Below are 16,747 nucleotides of genomic sequence, written 5' to 3'. Positions count from 1 at the left end.
TATAGAATCATGTTTAAAACTAAGTGCAAGTCTCTTGAATACTATCCATGCTATCAAGATGAAGACACTAAGCTTGCTTTTGCTGACTATATTTTGACCTATCCAGATCAGCCACCAAATTCACCATTTATAGTATTCAGGTGAGTTATAAATTGGCAAATGGTATCATTTTTAAATGGCATCCAATATTCATATCTGTAGACTATTTTTTAGTAGTAATAAAAAGCAGCTTCAAGATTGCTTTCATAACTTACATAACATCCTTTCCCACTTGCTAGGCATGAATGAGATATTGTAGAAATTTTGTCTATGTTCCTTATATTAAAATGCGAAGAACTTCATAAACTGCTTTCTGAAAATGATTAAAATAGTATAAGAAATTAATATGCCCTCAGTAAAGAAACAGAAGCTTTAACTTCTAAATAACAGTATATTAGATAAAAGCCACAATTTAATTATAAAATATAATTTCTTAATGTAGTTTACTTTCATATGTCAAAATAGTACATTAGTGATAATTTTTAAATGAAAATAATATGTGAACCTTGTAGTTATTTGGAGCTTGAAACTTAAGAATAATTGGCATTGAATCTAATTTCAAACTTTAAGATTCATGTTAAGGGAAAGTTCGTGCTTTTGTAATTACAGAGAAACATTTTTTATTCCTCAAGATATGATTTTGGTTCCCAAAATGTATACTACACTTCGAATTTGCGTACTACACGTTGTTAATAATGACACAATGGAACAAGTGCCAAAGGTCTTCCATAAAGTGGTGCCTTATCTTTATACCAAGAATAAGGTATGTAAAATTTATCCTTTGGATAAATAGCACAGAATGGTGGTGAAAAGGCACTGGCTTGTAGAGAGCAGGAGAAAAAGTGCCCTCAGTGTAACAACAATAAGGTCCTGAGTTTTCCTGATACATCTCCTGTTTATTTGAAAGCAGGAAGAAGTGTGCACACTACGACACTGTTTACCTTGTGCATTCTTTTTTCTTCACCCCAAAGATTTCATTACAAGAAGGCATTAGAAATTCTAATCACAGGGCTGGGGATTTAGCTCAGTGGCGTAAGTGCCTGCCTTACAAGCATGTGGTTGTGAGTTCGATCCCTGGTACTGAAATAAAAAAGAAGAAAAGAAATGGATCTAAAGAGCTTATTTAGTCCATTTTCCATTTCATTTCACTCACGGAGTATTTATTTCTGAAGATTGAGGTTACATATCTACCTCCCATTACCATCATCTTTTGCAAGGGTGCATAAACCCTTCACTGTCTAAAGTGTATAGCGCGGTAGCATGGTTGTCCTGCTGCGTGGAATGACAGGCCTTGACTTCTAATTTTCACTCAAACCAATGGCTTCCTTATTTAAATTTCATCTTTATGCTTTAAGTTATTTCCTTTGATAGTAAATGATGATAAAGGGCAATGTATAGCTGGCAAAGAAACCAAGATATTTGTTTTAGCTCTGCCTTCCATATTGTAGGTGTGGCATGGCTTTGAATCCCTTTACTTTTCTCTTTGAGTTGTGATTATACTTGAGTTCTGAGGTTCATTTCAGCCTATGATGCTATGTGCTATTTTATGTGAGACATACCTATCTACTGAGTGCTCATTTTATAAGAAAAATACATTTAAAATATGTTAGTAAAAACCTAGTAAGGCTTTTGAGCTGCATGAGGGAATTTAGGAAACTTTAAAGTCACTACAACAAAAATCTTGATGAAACAATTTAGATCAACTGACATATATGATGTATTTATGTATAACATTTTAAGATATTTTAGTGAGTTTTTACTTATATTTCATTATAATTTTAAAAACGAGTATATTCTATTAAACTCTTAAATTTTTTCTATTATTTTTAAGAGAAATTTTGATATTTCAGTCAGATTTTACGTTTGAACATTTTATCAAATTACAGCTTGAGCCTTATTTTATTTTAAATTGGGCAAAATTTCACATTTTTATTTTATGAAAAATCTGATGAATATTAATATTCTGTGTGCAGTAATCTATATATGGTATTTTACATTTAGATGTAATTTTTAAAAAGTTTTTCACTTGATTAAGCCCAACTAAATCAATATATCATTTTATTATAACTTTTTATTCATATGTTCATACATATAATTTATCTTAATTGCTTTTGAAATAATACAAGATATTTGTTAATAAAAGTTGTAAATATATAAACATTTATTTATCTCAATTTTCTTTTATACTATAGTTATTTTCCCTCGTCCTAAGAATAACATTTTATTAAAAATTGTAGTATTATAAAAATTACCTTATGTATAACTGATTCTTCATGATAGCAGAACTCTGGGTATTAACAAATAATAGCGGAAGAAAACTAGTTATTCAAGAACAAACCCAGTCCTGACAGTAGTGAACTGCTTTTTGAGTGTGTGTTTATCAAATGTGGCTTAGATTTCCTTTGGAACAGAAACTATTTCTTTAATTTGTGATTAGCAATGGAAAATCCCAAATAGTAAGAGGAAAAAGATAATTTTGTTTAAAGGGAGATTCTATCAAAGTCATAGGTGCTATTGAATTCTAGAAATGAGTTCTATGTCATTAGATAAGCTATCCTAACACGGTCCATTCTGAAACAATGTATGAAAATGTTTGTTCTGCCTTAATTGTCAAGTTCAGAGTGCACAAAACATCCCCATTTCCTCTGTCTTATTCCTTCTACCTTCTCCGTTCTATTGACTCTTTTTAGGTTCTGTCTCCCTGTAGGAGCGAGCCATGGTAGGCAGCACTGGGCAGCAGTTGCTGGAGCACTGGGCAGCTGGGCACTAATCGCTCCCTCCCTCCCCTGAGCTACAGCTGCCCTGGTTTTTATCCTCAGGAGATTAGATGCTTTCCCGAGATGGTGTGTTCAACACACCTGAGCTGTAAGTAGTACCAAGGTCAAGTGGCAGCCCTGTTTTCCTTTCTAAATATCCCTGATTCTGAAATGTATCTGGTGTGCTTCTCCTTTAAATTGCCTTCCTGCATTTGAGTTTTTGTTTTCCCCCTTTACAGAGTACCTACGGATTTGGTAAGAGTCTTCCAAGCCTCTTGTGAGCACTACTGCCTCTAAATCACCGTGTGAAGGGATGTCCTGTCTTACTGTTTTATCACTAGTATAGCTGTAGATTTTCACTTGCCTATGATTTTATAGCTTGTTTTGCTTAAAATTATTTTCTGAATCTGTCCAAACACAAGATAAGTCATTCAACTTTATTTTGCTTCTTTAATGTATTAGTACAATAAGCTCAAATAATAAAAGTAGCAATATGTCTGTGCATTGTACCTTGCAGGTATATATGCCTTCGCATGTACTAAAGCACTGAGCTTCCACCTCGGCTGCCTTCCATAATGTAGCTATGGCCTGGTTTGAATCTCTTCATTTTTCTCTTTTCTGTAAAAAGGTGCAATTACAAAGACTGAGTAGTCACTTTGTCCCTATTTGAGACTGTCCTATATATTGTAATGTTTTACAATCTTTTATAAAACATTACAAGATTGTTTTATAATCTTGATGTATATGTGGATTCTAAGATTTCTTAATTAACATCAAACCACTAACATTGTATTTTAACATCCCTCTTGGAAAGCATCTTAAATGTTTACAAAAATTATTAATTTCTTGTGCGGTTTTGTAAGTAAAGTACAGTTGCTACAGAGAATAACTGTAAGTCAATCTGTCTTTTTAAATTCCTTATTAGGAGAAACTGAAATTATAAACTCAGAATTATAAACTTATTAGGAGAAACAGAATTATGAACTCAGAATTGTGTTGAAACTTCCATCTCATGAGATCCAGTGTTTGATTCATTGACATTTTGACCAGATATCCAATTATGTGGAGTGAAGCTATTGTCCACCATGAAGTAATCTTTCCTACATTCTTATCTGCTGCTTTTCTCCAACGCAAGGAGCTCATCTCTGGATACACATCTGGACACCACTGGGTCAGAGCGGCTGTTATTTCACCTTCATTGCTAAGATCTTAGAACATTTTTTGTCTCTGTAGTCTGGAAAGATGTATCTGTGAGATAAGAATATCAAATAATATCGCTGCAAAAAAAGATAGCCTTTTTAATAAACAGTGCTGGAAAAAGTGACTTTCCACATGTCAAAGACTAAAACTAGACCCTTGTCTGTCACCATGCACTGAACTAAAAGCAAAATGTATCAAACATCTGAATATTAAAACAGAAACACTAAATTTACTGGAAAAGAAAATAGGTAGAAGTCTTAAAAACATAGAGGAAGGCAGAGACTTCATGAATAAAACTGAGACTGTGTGAGAAATACTACAAAAAAATCAACAAATGGGATCTCATCTTAATAAAAAGCCTTTTGCACAACAAAAGAAATCAACAGAGTGAAAAGACAGCCCACAGAGTGGGGAGAACTTATAGATGAAAAATTGAAAAAAATCAGGCTCTCAAAATTCAAAGACTCAATCCAAAAATGGGCATCTGAGATGAATATATACTTCCCAAGTGAAGAAATAAAATGGAAAATAAATACATGAAAAGATACTCAGCATCATTAGTCATTCAAGAGATGCAAAAAAAATAGCACTGAGATTCCCTCTCACTCCCATAAGAGTGGCTATTATCGAGAAATCAACAAGTAACAGATAAGGGACTATGGGGAAAAAAGAACTGTGGTGGGAGTGTAGACTGGTACAACCACTGTGGAAATCAGGGTGGAGATGCCTTTAAAAAACTACTATTACAGGTCCCATTTGACACAACTATTTCCCCTCTGGGTAGCTTCCCTGAAGAATTAAAAACATTTTTCCACAGCAGTATATGTCCACTCATGTTTATAACAGCACAGTTTATAATAGCTAAATGTGGAAATAAGTAACCATCAACCACAGAATGGATAAAAAACATGGTGTTTCTGTACAATGGAGGACTACTTAGCTATAAATAAGGATAAGGTTGAGGCTTTTATAGGTAAATGGTAACAACTTGAGACCATACTCCTAAGTGAAATAAATCAGACCCACATGTATAAACATCCGTATTGTCACACTAGTGTGAGAATCTGCATGAGTAAATAAGATCCAAAATATAAAATAGGCATTGTGAACTGGGAAGAAACTGTTAAAAAATAAAAAACAGAAACTGTGATGGGGAAAAGGGGAAAGAAAGGAAGGGAAGAGAAAAAATATATATATGTACACACAGGATAGTTAAGATAGTTATATAGCTAGTTTCTCTTAGTTCATTGAAAAGAAAGGTCTGTGCTAATATTTCATGTCGATATCTTACACTGAGTAACTATTAAGAAGATAACAATATGCAATATATTAATTATTGTACTCTCCTATTTGCCCATTTTGAAACATTTTTTGCTATTTTTTCTTTTTTTAAAGAAGCTACTGAGCTATTTCAGAATAATGCAGTGATTTTAAAATTACCACAGGGAGCATCAGAAGAACTAGAGAAAGCATAGTAATTATTTACTGTGTTTAAGCACCTTGTTTTTTACTTCAGAAATCACACAAGGAAGTTAGAGTTAGTTCCTCTGAGTTCATTAAGGGGAACATTTTGTGTAGGCAATTTTCTGAACAATGCTTCATGCCTATATTTTATGCCCTGAACAATACTGTGAATATAACAATGTGCAATGTGTTCGTTATTGTTGCTTTCCTATTAGCCTATTTTGAAATTCTGTTTTATTATGATTTTGTACTTTTTTCTGTTTAAAATTAGAAAAAGAATTTTCCTGTAGACATTTATGATGATGCTTTCCAAGAGGGGTTTCAAAATACAGGGTTAGTGGTTTGATGTCAATTAAGAGATCTTGGAATCCACAGGTATATCAAAATCGTAAAACTTTTACTCATTAAAATAGAGAAAGACTAGTGACAATGTGACTCATGTCTTTGTAACTGCACTTTTTTACAGAAGGGATACACGTTCGTGGCAGAAGCATTTAGTGGTGACATGTTTGTGCCGGCCTCACAATGGAAACTGCGCCTCATTGGCCCTTACACCCCGCTTCCATTCCTCTCCCGAGAAACTCCATGCAACACCTTCTCCATAAAGGAAATCAGAGACTACTACATACCTAATGATAAGAAAATTTTATTCAGGTATATGGCACGGGGGGCATTCCTTTAAAGACAGTAATATATCAGGTTAAACAAATTTGGCAACAAAATCCAGAGTCAGTTCTGAATTTCAATTTCTGTACTCTTTTGGAAATAATTTGGAGTTACGTGAGTACACGGATGAATATAATGATAAAGATATTTGTTTGGACTCCATCTTGACTTTCATTAGACGTTATTCTCAACACTTCCTCCTCATTACTTTCTCCTCGTTTTGATCTGACTTTGAGCAGATTCTGGTGCAACTTTTTTTCATCTGTCAAGGGGACCTTATTTTTATGCTCCTCTATACTCTCCCTGAGTAGTCTCAGCATGGACTGTGTTCTCTTTCATAAACTGGTTGTGTGGATTCTAATTCTGACATGCCTTTCGTCTCTTTGCCCTCCTCTGCTCTCAACGCCCTTGCATGCCTTCACACCAGCGTTGTGCTTGGTTTGTAAAACTTGTGTTTCTGGAATCCATCGCTCTATTGTATTTTCTTTTTTATACTATAGTGTCTCCCTTATTCACCTACATGCCTATTCTTTATTACCAATTCAATCACTATTGTAACACAGATAAAAACAGGAGGATATTTTATGATGCAAGGGAGAAAAGATCCTGAGAAGGACGCATTTCTAGAGACTGAAACATTGAGTCCTTAGCATTTGCATTGAAACACTATAAAATATGGAGGGAAAAAACCCCACATAAAACAAAACAAAACAAACAGACAAACAAAAAACCATAAATGAAACATACTTTCTCCTCCCTAGGGTGGGAGTTGGGAAGGATGGGTTAGACTGTGGGTTTTTGGCTTTCTTGCCAAAGGTTTCCAATTTGTAAAATAAAGGGTGAGATAGAGGCTGTATTATTTTACTTTCTCTCTATATTTTGATAGAATGAAAATACTGTTAAGAGAGGATCTTGCAAGGATTCTGCTTATGCCTAATGCAGAACTCAGAAGAAAACCAAAACTCTCCCTCGAACTCCCTCCCTGAAAGTACATGGCTCTGTGAGGTTACAGAGAAGTTTAACAACTACATTCCTGTAAACAGAGTCCTGCGGCAGCCCATTCTCACCAGCATCTGTTTTCCTTGAGGACTGACTTCTGCTCTGTTCCTGATTAGGAATGACAGTTATGGCCCTGAAGAAAGAGTCCTGTAGCACCTCATGACATCCAACATCCAGGTTTATAACACCTTCCTGTCCTCACGAGGTTCAAAGGTTCTGTTTACAAAGCTGTCATTACATGAATAACAGCCTTTGTCTGTAACCTTACCTGTTCACATGTCACTAAGCAGGCTGACACCTCTTACCATGTATAAAACCTGGAACCTTTCCTTTGTTTATGCTCAGCCATTTGGACAGGTGTCCCACCCACTGAGCCAGGTGTACCCCTAATAAAGTCCTCCTGTTTCTCCATTGATCTCTCTATCTTTAAATTCTGCAACAGTCCTCTGTGCTCTTTGACTAACTACAAAGGTAAGGGTCATGAAGGAGATGGCGTGTAGTTTACAGATCTAGTAAATATGAAGGCTTTTAGTTCTGTCAAATTTCATGACTGCTTATCAGATCTTAGAAACAAAGGAATTTTTTTTTTTTTTTGTGCTTGGGATCTGATGGTGATAAAAACACGTTAACATTTTGTTTGTCTGTCTTTTGGATACTTGGCCAAAGTCTCCAGTAGCTCTACTATTTCTTGAATACATGTGGACTTTATGAAATGGCTTTATTTTTAGATCATCATGCGAGAAAATTATACCATTTTCTTTACTTGATGGAAAGCCCGATGTGCTTGCTTATAAAGTTAGATTCTTTTCTTACTAGGTACTCTGTTAAAGTGGCATTAGTACAACCTATTACAATACAAGTGCGCACATCCAAGCCAGATGCTTTCATCAAGCTGCAGGTGCTAGAAAACGAAGAAACTATGGTGAGCTCCACTGGAAAAGGCCAAGCTATAATCCCAGCGTTTACTTTCTTGGGGAATGAGAAATCTGTGAGTTTCCAGTGTAAGTGTGTCTTCTTGAGTTGGGTATTTGGATTAATAAATAAACACTTACTTTGTGACATTTTAAAATGTTTTAAGTTAAAATAGCAAGTGACCATTTAAATTAATTTTACAGAAAAATATAAGAAACACTGTGTTTGACGCCAGTCACCTCAATATAACAGCATGTGAAATTAGGCTCTAAAGATTTTACTTTGTGGGAAAATTTGCTTTCTTATTACATGGACCTTCTAACCAAGAAGTACAATTTTTATTACTTTGAAATAATTTTTTACTTTTATTCCTAATTCCTTGTTTTTAGAAAATGCTCTACTTAGTGAAATTAATGGACTTTACAGTTTCTATTTTCAATATAATCTCAATAAATTAGGTGAGTTATTTGTAAAATAATTAACAATTATATTGTGAAGTATATTGTTTATTTTAACTTGATTCTAACTTTAAAATCATGATCAATGCAGAACATTTGGAAAAATTATAGACTAAGGAACAGGAATCTCATAATTATATGGAAAAATATAATTTTTAACCAAAAATTCTATTAAAGTATAATTCTTATACCTATTCATCATCTTTGCATTTACATTTTAAGCTTGATGAGAACTTTGCATATTTTGCTGAAATTTTTCTTAATAAAATTGTAGCTTTTCTCCTTTGTATGTTGATTATGATCCTTAAATAGTGTTAAATAAAACTGATGAGGTTATATTTATGTTTTTGAAATAGAAGAGCTTGTAGCATTTACCATTAAGTATATTTGTTGGTGGCTTACTAATAATTGACTTTTATGAAATTTGAGAAAGTTCTACTTATAGCTGAGAATTTTAGTATGGAATAGGTTTAGAACCTTATACATTATTGCTTTTATAAATCATCAACTTCTAGCCAATTAAATTGCATAAGTTTACTTTATAGTCTTAATCACTTTTGTATTTTTGAAATAAAGCTTCTTTGGCCACCATGGTTTCATGTTTAGAATATATGATTTTATTTAGTTTGTTGGATCATATTCCTAAATTCATACCTTCATGGATGTGTTTTTCCTCTACATTTGTATCTGTACATTGATCTTTTCCACTTCCCTAGTTAAAATTAAGGGAAACACCAGGTGTGGGGTACATGCCTGTAATCTCAGAGGTGGGGAGGCTGAGGAAAGAGGATCACTCCAAGTTAGTGGCCAACCAGGGCTACATAAGTGAGTTCAAGACCAGTTTGAACTATACAGTGAGATCCTGTCTCAAACAAACAAACAAACAGACATATAAGAAGCTATTAAAGTACTTTAGGAACTTCCTAGTTTTTCTACTTTCGAAAATCACTTAAAACTTGAGAAATCATTAATTTTTAAAAATTTTATTAGGTTGGGTCTCAAAACTCTTAAGTCTAAAGTTTTCAGAGGATAGACCTTTGTTTTCTTAATAATTTTAAAAATAATTTCTAAAGTTATTTTCCAAACTTTTTCATTTTTATAATATGTATTTTTTATTTACAAGTGTCAGAGCCATCTAGTGTTTCAAATATATCTGCATAAATTTGCGTGTAAAGATTGTTTTATAATTTAAAAATCTCAGTGCTTCCATAATCATTATTGAATGTTGTTATTTATTTGTACTTAAAAATTTATTCTTGAGCAGGTATTTCTGGGATTTTTCAGTGTTATCTATGTTTTCTTAGAATGACCTGCTGGATTTATTATTCAATTTCTAATTACTCTTTTATGTTTATAATCTAGTTATTAATATTCGTACTTATTTTTAAAAAACATTTCTGTATTTTAAAAATTTATGCAAATTTTTTTTCTTTTACCAGTTGACATTTTAATTCAAAAATTACATCTTGTTTTTAAAAAGTATATTCAGTGGTATATAGTTTTGTATGTATACTTTGTAGTATACTTTTGTAGAGCTCAGGCTGCTATACAATTTTATATATAGTACTGTTATATTGTTCATTGGCATATGATTTAATTTTTACAATTATGTTTTAAAAACAATCTCCAAATATATTCTGTCTAGCCTTTTGCTATTCATTCTAATAACAATGTGTGAATTGTCATTCCCATCCAAGGGGGCCAGAAATTTAGTTCAGTGGCATAAGCACGTTCCTGGCAACTACAAGGTCCTGAGTTTGATCCCCAGAACAACAACAACAAAATAGCCATCCAGGGATATGCCTTTCCAATAGGAATAAGACTTGGAGGAACATGGAATTGAGAAGACACAACACAGAAATGATATAAATAGGAAATAAATGTAGAATGTAAGGCACAGAGAACAGGAAACATCCCAGATGCTTTTAGTAAGACTGAGCTGTTCTTTTGCATATGTTGTCATTTACCCCATCATTTACATTTTGTTCATGAATATTCCTCTGCATTGTTCCCAATAATGAGAACACATTAATACTTGATAGTTTCTCATCCAAACCTGCCCTCGCTCCACTTACATAAACCAGAGAATTGATGAGCTTAGTTTTAATTGCATTTCATGTCAGTTTTATAATTTACTTCGTAGAAGGATGCCTTAATTTCAAAAGCTTAGCGGGCATCTACGTGCAGCTCTCCCAATTCTCATCTCATTCCTTCTCCTTAAATCACTTGTTTGACCAGCATTTATCTTAATGTTTAGGTAGAACTTCATGAAAATAAACGCTGCTTATGACCCAAAGGTCATACAGTTTATCATTATTTTACTTCAAAATGTAATCATTTAAAATAAAGGTTACATCTAATGGTTTTAAGCCAACCTTATGAGTTGGCTTAACTTAACGTGGCTTAACTTTATGAGAAAGAGGTAGTAAAATTGAGTAAAAGGATGACTGAAATTGATCAAAACAAACCCAACATCTGTGACGGGTCTGCTTTTACAAGATGATTCTATTTGTATAGTTGCATTTTCTAAATGAATTTCAAGTTCATCCCAACAAAAATCTGTAATTATTTTTCCTCTGGCTGCCTTGAATATATAGATAAGGTAAACTTACACCTTTACACAATTGAATTTTATTTGCAGTTGCATTTTTATTTATATATTACTTTTACATTTTACCGAAAAATTTTTATTTTACAAAAAAATTTCTTCGCTTGGAGTGATAGAGATGTATTGTGAATTGGATATTTTTTTATGTAGTTTTCAAACAGGAAATTTAGATTTTGAACAGATACTACTCATTTATGTTTGTGAGTTATACAAGCAGATACATCAGTGAAATTACTTTTTACAGTTGCTTCTCTTGGAAACATATCTATTGAAATCTTTTACAATATATGTTTCTGGAATACAACCACGAAAATACATGCAAAATGTGGTGGTGGTGGTGTGTGTGCATGTGAATGTGTGTGTACAGGATATGGCAATGCATATGAATAAACACCGAGGGATAAACTCCATTTCAAAAATGTAGATTCCAGTAACAAAACATTAAATATGGACTTATTTACATCTTGTATTGTATTATGGGACTTTACAGAATATCATGAGTTTCAAGAATAAAATATTATACCAATACTCATGCTGTAGGGTTACTTTAAAATTTGTGATTTTCTATAAAATTTGAGCGTTTGAGTTAGTACTATGGCCTAGGGAAAGTAAAAGATTTTATTTCACATGGTTATCTCAGGCTCCAACTTTCATATCTGCAATAATTTCAATATATTGTTTCACAGATCATGAAGAATCTTAAAAAACAATGTGTGAGTTTCTAAATTCATGTATGCATATGTATTGGATAAATGCAAGAAGTAGAATTTTTGGGTGTATGTATGTGTGTAGTTTTGATTTTTTTCATACATTGATAAATTTTGTACTGTTTCCCTTATCTGTTATGAGCTGTGCAGTATTTTTGACTTTTGGCCACATGAGTGCTCAAAGTATTAATTTATATTTTACTTCTTATTAGTGAAGCATATTTTCATATCTCTACTTTTTGTATTTCTTTCTTGGAAAAGTGAAGAAATCACTTTCCATGTTTCCTACCTCTCAAGAACCAGAATCTTGGGCTATATATTCTACAATAACTGAAAATGCTTGCTTTACACATTCTGTTTAATTTTATAATGTTTTGATGGGACAATATGTCCAGTGCAAATGACTCTGTTATGGCTGGAACTAGAATTTCCTGTGTCGTTCACGTATGTTACCTCCTTACATATTTAGTAATTAATAAGATTTAACATATTTATACTTTATGCATCCAAGCTGTACTTATAGTACCTTTTAATTATAAAATAATGCATATAAAATTAAAGATTAAAGTAAATCCTTTGATAAATGTGATAACATGAATGCATATAATACATGAGAAAAATCATGTGCATGGATTGTGGTGTTATTCAAATGTTGTGTATGCTTTTAGCCATGAATGCTCGTTCAAAATGTGTACTGCTCTATGTAGGTCACATAATTCAGAGTTGATTTCTTTAAAAATAGAATATTTCAAAGAATCCGGTGATGATTTTGTTTTTTAATCTTGTTCAAATAAACATCCCTTTGAATATATTATAAAATAATTTAATCAGCAATAAATTGCATGCCACACACACTAATTTAATATTTTCCTTATTTAGCTAACAAGAAAGTTCTTCCATATCATAGTCCACCCAAGAAAGAGTCAGAAGTATATACTAAGAAGAAATCTGCTCCAGGAAGTCAAAAACCCTACAAGAGTAGACGCGGAAGTGTGTTAGTAGACAGTGCCCTGCCTCTGTTGGAAGACGAAGTAATCACTGTGCTCCCCACTACAGAAGAGAATTCTGCCATGCCCCAGCAGGTATAGTAGCATTAGAAAAACTGCTCAGTTGGGCTGTTCATAAAAATCTGCCATAAAATAATCCTCTAAAAATTGTCAATGTGTAATACTTTCTGCATGCAATATCACCATAATGGTATTCAGATTTGAAGAATGAGAATTTGTGAACAGTTTCTCTATGTCAATATCTTTAAATATATGGTAGATTTAATCTGTACGCTAACCCTATAACATAGGTGCAGTTATATTGTTTGAAAAAATACTCAACCTCATTAATAATATGAGAAATACAAAAATATGACAGCAGTGAGATACTACCTTGTACTCATTGAGGTGAAAAAATTAGAAATTTAGATCGTGTCAGGTAAGGATATTAATGTAAGGATGTAAGGATATTAAATTTTTATAGATAGTGATGTTACAGAATTTTTAAAAGCGTCTAACTTTGTAGGTGCCTAGTACAATAAATTATATTAGACACCTACTGTGTCTATTTTTATCATTTGCTCTTAAAAATTGCATTTGATTTCACAGGAATACAAGTATATCATACAGTGTTTGGTGCTGTATAACAGTTGGCCTCTCACTGAAAGTCAGTTGACATTTGTCCAAGCATTGAAGGACTTAGAGAAAAAAGATATGAAAGGTATGTCATCCCCAGTGTTTATCCATGTACTTTACATTTTATATAATGTCAAAATAAATTGATCACATAATGATTTCATCTCTTTTTATGATTTATATTCCATATCTTTTCACATTCCTTGTGTTGATTATACGTTTTAAACTTTTACTGCCTGATTTATAGAAACATTAATATATGCTTATTAAGACTTAATTTAAACATTTTTGTTTAGTTAGCAAAAATTACACATTGGATATACTTTTGGACATTTTAAGAAACTGTTTCAAGGAAACTTTTATGTTTATAAAATTATATCTTCCCCAAGTTGTTGAGAAAGTATAACAAAAAAGACAAGCTCTTAAAAGATATTTAACAAATCCTTCATTCCAGCTGAGAATCTCTCCCTGAAGATGACGCTTTTTATTTTCTCAAAATATAAACTATTCTCAGTCTTCCTGGATAGGAAAGAATAGCTTGATGCTTTGAAAAGGAGAATCAAAAGGAAATTTCAAACAGTTTCTGGTCCTGAGCTTTATATCACGTTATACAGTATGATAATCAAATGTGAGGAATATGTATTATCTACTGTGTTCTTTCAGAAACCTAAGCAACATTGCCTAATCATATAAATAATATATAACATTAAAAAATAAATCACACAATTCAAAAGGAAATAGCATAAGAAGTAAAAGCACTCTGGCCACATAAGCTCTAGTCCAAATACTCTGTAGGAGCCTTAATGATAGCCTACTTTTCATCTGCCAGAAAATATTATATATATAATACATATAGTTATATCATACATGTGCTAAGGTAGTAAGGTATTAGCTCTCAGTTTTAATCATTCTTTAATAAATACTGTACAGTTCCTTAGTCATGGTTTCATTTTCCATGGTTTTAGTTATCTGTGGGAAACCAACCATAATCAGAAAATTTATCTGTAGTATCATAAAGATTTGAGATGAGAAAGCACATTCATATAGCTTTTATTGTTTTTAGGATTATTCTATTTTATTATTAGTTATTTCAAAAATGTTTTACTGTACCTAAATTATTAAGCATTATCATAGACGTGCATGTATAGGTATGAACATATTTGTAGACTTTGGTGCTAATTTGGTCTCCATGGAGGACACTTAGAGCATGTTCTCTGTAGATAATGGGGACTGCTGTGTTTTATGTTGTATTGTCTGGATTCCCCTATTTGCAGTACAGGAAGTTTTTTACTTGTTTGCCTTTTGGTATCTTATGCCATCTCTAGTTAGAGCCTATCCACACAGTCAGCAGTCCATAATATTTGTTGAGTACATGAATTAAAAGAATACATGAGAATTACTAATTGTGAAAAACTCTGTTCAGGCTCCTGAACAAGAAAGCATTAATAAAGACCTGTTTATGCAGAGGTATGAATAAACCATTATACTGCTAGATTTAACCTTGATTAAAAAGGACAGATGCTAGTGTAGATGATAACATTCAAAGAAAAATTATAAAACTAAATATAACAGCACAAATCCTCACTAGTTCCCAACACGTTGCGATGCTCCATAGCAATACATCACTGTGTGGGAAAGCAGGCTTCCTGGCCTCCTCTGCTGCTCCCTGCTGGGGCCAAGTACTTTGTCTCCCTCACCCTCCTGTTTGCATGTGCAGAAGCAGACAGCAGATGCTGGGAAATGTTCACTGCATAATCCCTACATGAATATGCCATGCTGGTGCCAGACAGTATGTCTCAATTCCCTGGGCTTCCTGTTGACAAGATTCTGGCTCAGTGTGCTGTGTTCTTTTATCACTGTGTAGAATTCAGACAGAAAGAGAAAGTGGTACGTAGAGCCTGCCTCTGTGCTGTTCCTATGAGTTACGTATGTAACTCTCCAGTATGCAAAGATTGGCTTTGGGACAAGTGGCTGTCTGTTTAATATATGTACATCTTATCAGACATTCCCGAGGTAATTTCATGGAATCTGAATTTTGCTAAAATATCTTTTCATTCTAGCTTAATCTTCCCTCTCCTAGTCACTGTCCATACCACTGTAAATACAGAATTATAGTAAGGCAGAACTTTGATCTAGTGCTCTTGCTGACTAAAAAAGAACACAGTTTTTCAATGAATGATCATCAGTGGAAGCCCAAAACTCCTTGCAGGCCATAACTCTGGCTGAATGTTGGTTCCCTCATGATGGTTGCACCAAAAATTCGCTCTGGTTTTCTCTATTCTTAGAGTAGCCTCCTGGAAAAACAGCCTTGGACCCTCTCTCTGCTGTTAAGGTTTCCCAAGCCCACTCGATTCTTCCTACTTCTGTCTTACCAATGAGAGATAGGTGCTAATTTGAGCCCTTGATTGTTTTGGAATCAACAACCCATACCTACAAAGTTCTAAAGGAAAATACATGAGAAATCTTCTTTTTTTTTTTTTGCATAGTACCATCTTTCATTTTTTCTGTATACTTTTTGTCATGTTGTCACTTTTAGTGTCCTTTAAATTAAGAATCTCAAATTGAAATTTCTTAGCACATACTGTGCCAAAATACAAAACAAAACAAAAACCTAAATGTTTCCCTCTATATAAATTGACTATGCTAGAAATAATGGATGGTGCAAACAATGGTAGTTTTGTGTCTTCCTCTTGCAAAGAAGTACAGAGTAGGGGGCTGGGGATTTAGCTCAGCGGCATAAGCACCTGCCTTGCAAGCAGGCGGTCGTGAGTTCGATCCCCAGTACCGATAAAAAAAAAAAAAATGAAAAAGACAAAAAAAAAAAAGAAGTACAGAGTAATGTATATTTAGTATTAGTATAATTAAGTATCTTATGCTAAGGAATAGATGTAAAAATAAAATTTTTACATATATAGAAATGAATCAAAATAAAAGGACAGCACGATTTTGTGCACACTCATGTGCTCAGCAAAGCTACTTTCATTTCTTTTTTGTTCTTTAAGGACAACTCATGGTAAAAGTAAATTTTACATTAAATATCTGGAGGCTAGGAATTATGGTAATCTGATAATGAGAACTGAACCTCTTTTTATAAAAATTTTTGACTATGTGATCTCTCTCTAGTTTCTTGTATTGCTTTAAATTTATGATTTTATATTATAATATTTAGTTATGCTTGTCTTCCTATGCCATAAAGATTCATGCTGTCATTGTTTATAGAAATTATGAATATAAACCACATGACAGAAATAAATAATGCCAGCATAAATTATGGAAAAACTCTTACTGGGCCGAGGATGTAGCTCAGTGATAGATT

The 16,747-nt window shown here is 33.1% G+C and overlaps 1 protein-coding gene across 8 annotated transcripts in view; it reads left to right on the top strand.

Moving 5' to 3' along the window:
* The window catches only part of Adgb (androglobin), a 119,172-nt gene that overhangs the window by 83,162 nt on the left and 19,263 nt on the right, over positions 1-16,747 (top strand). For all 8 annotated transcript variants that reach the window (XR_010041956.1, XM_063233039.1, XM_063233038.1 and 5 more), the window contains 6 exons: positions 6-140; positions 649-802; positions 5,926-6,113; positions 7,941-8,125; positions 12,689-12,891; positions 13,405-13,516. Coding sequence is in view for 7 of the 8 variants with exons in the window: in XM_063233039.1 (XP_063089109.1) it covers positions 6-140; positions 649-802; positions 5,926-6,113; positions 7,941-8,125; positions 12,689-12,891; positions 13,405-13,516 (977 nt within the window). In the remaining variant the exon portion in view is untranslated. The remainder of the gene's footprint in view (positions 1-5; positions 141-648; positions 803-5,925; positions 6,114-7,940; positions 8,126-12,688; positions 12,892-13,404; positions 13,517-16,747) is intronic.

The sequence above is a fragment of the Cavia porcellus genome, unplaced genomic scaffold (assembly GCF_034190915.1).
Source record: "Cavia porcellus strain 051 isolate PalLab524CR breed Dunkin Hartley unplaced genomic scaffold, mCavPor4.1 scaffold_22, whole genome shotgun sequence".
Taxonomy (NCBI): Eukaryota; Metazoa; Chordata; class Mammalia; order Rodentia; family Caviidae; genus Cavia; species Cavia porcellus.
The sequence above is the reverse complement of the archived record's forward strand: the minus strand, read 5'-3'. Positions and strand labels throughout refer to the sequence as shown.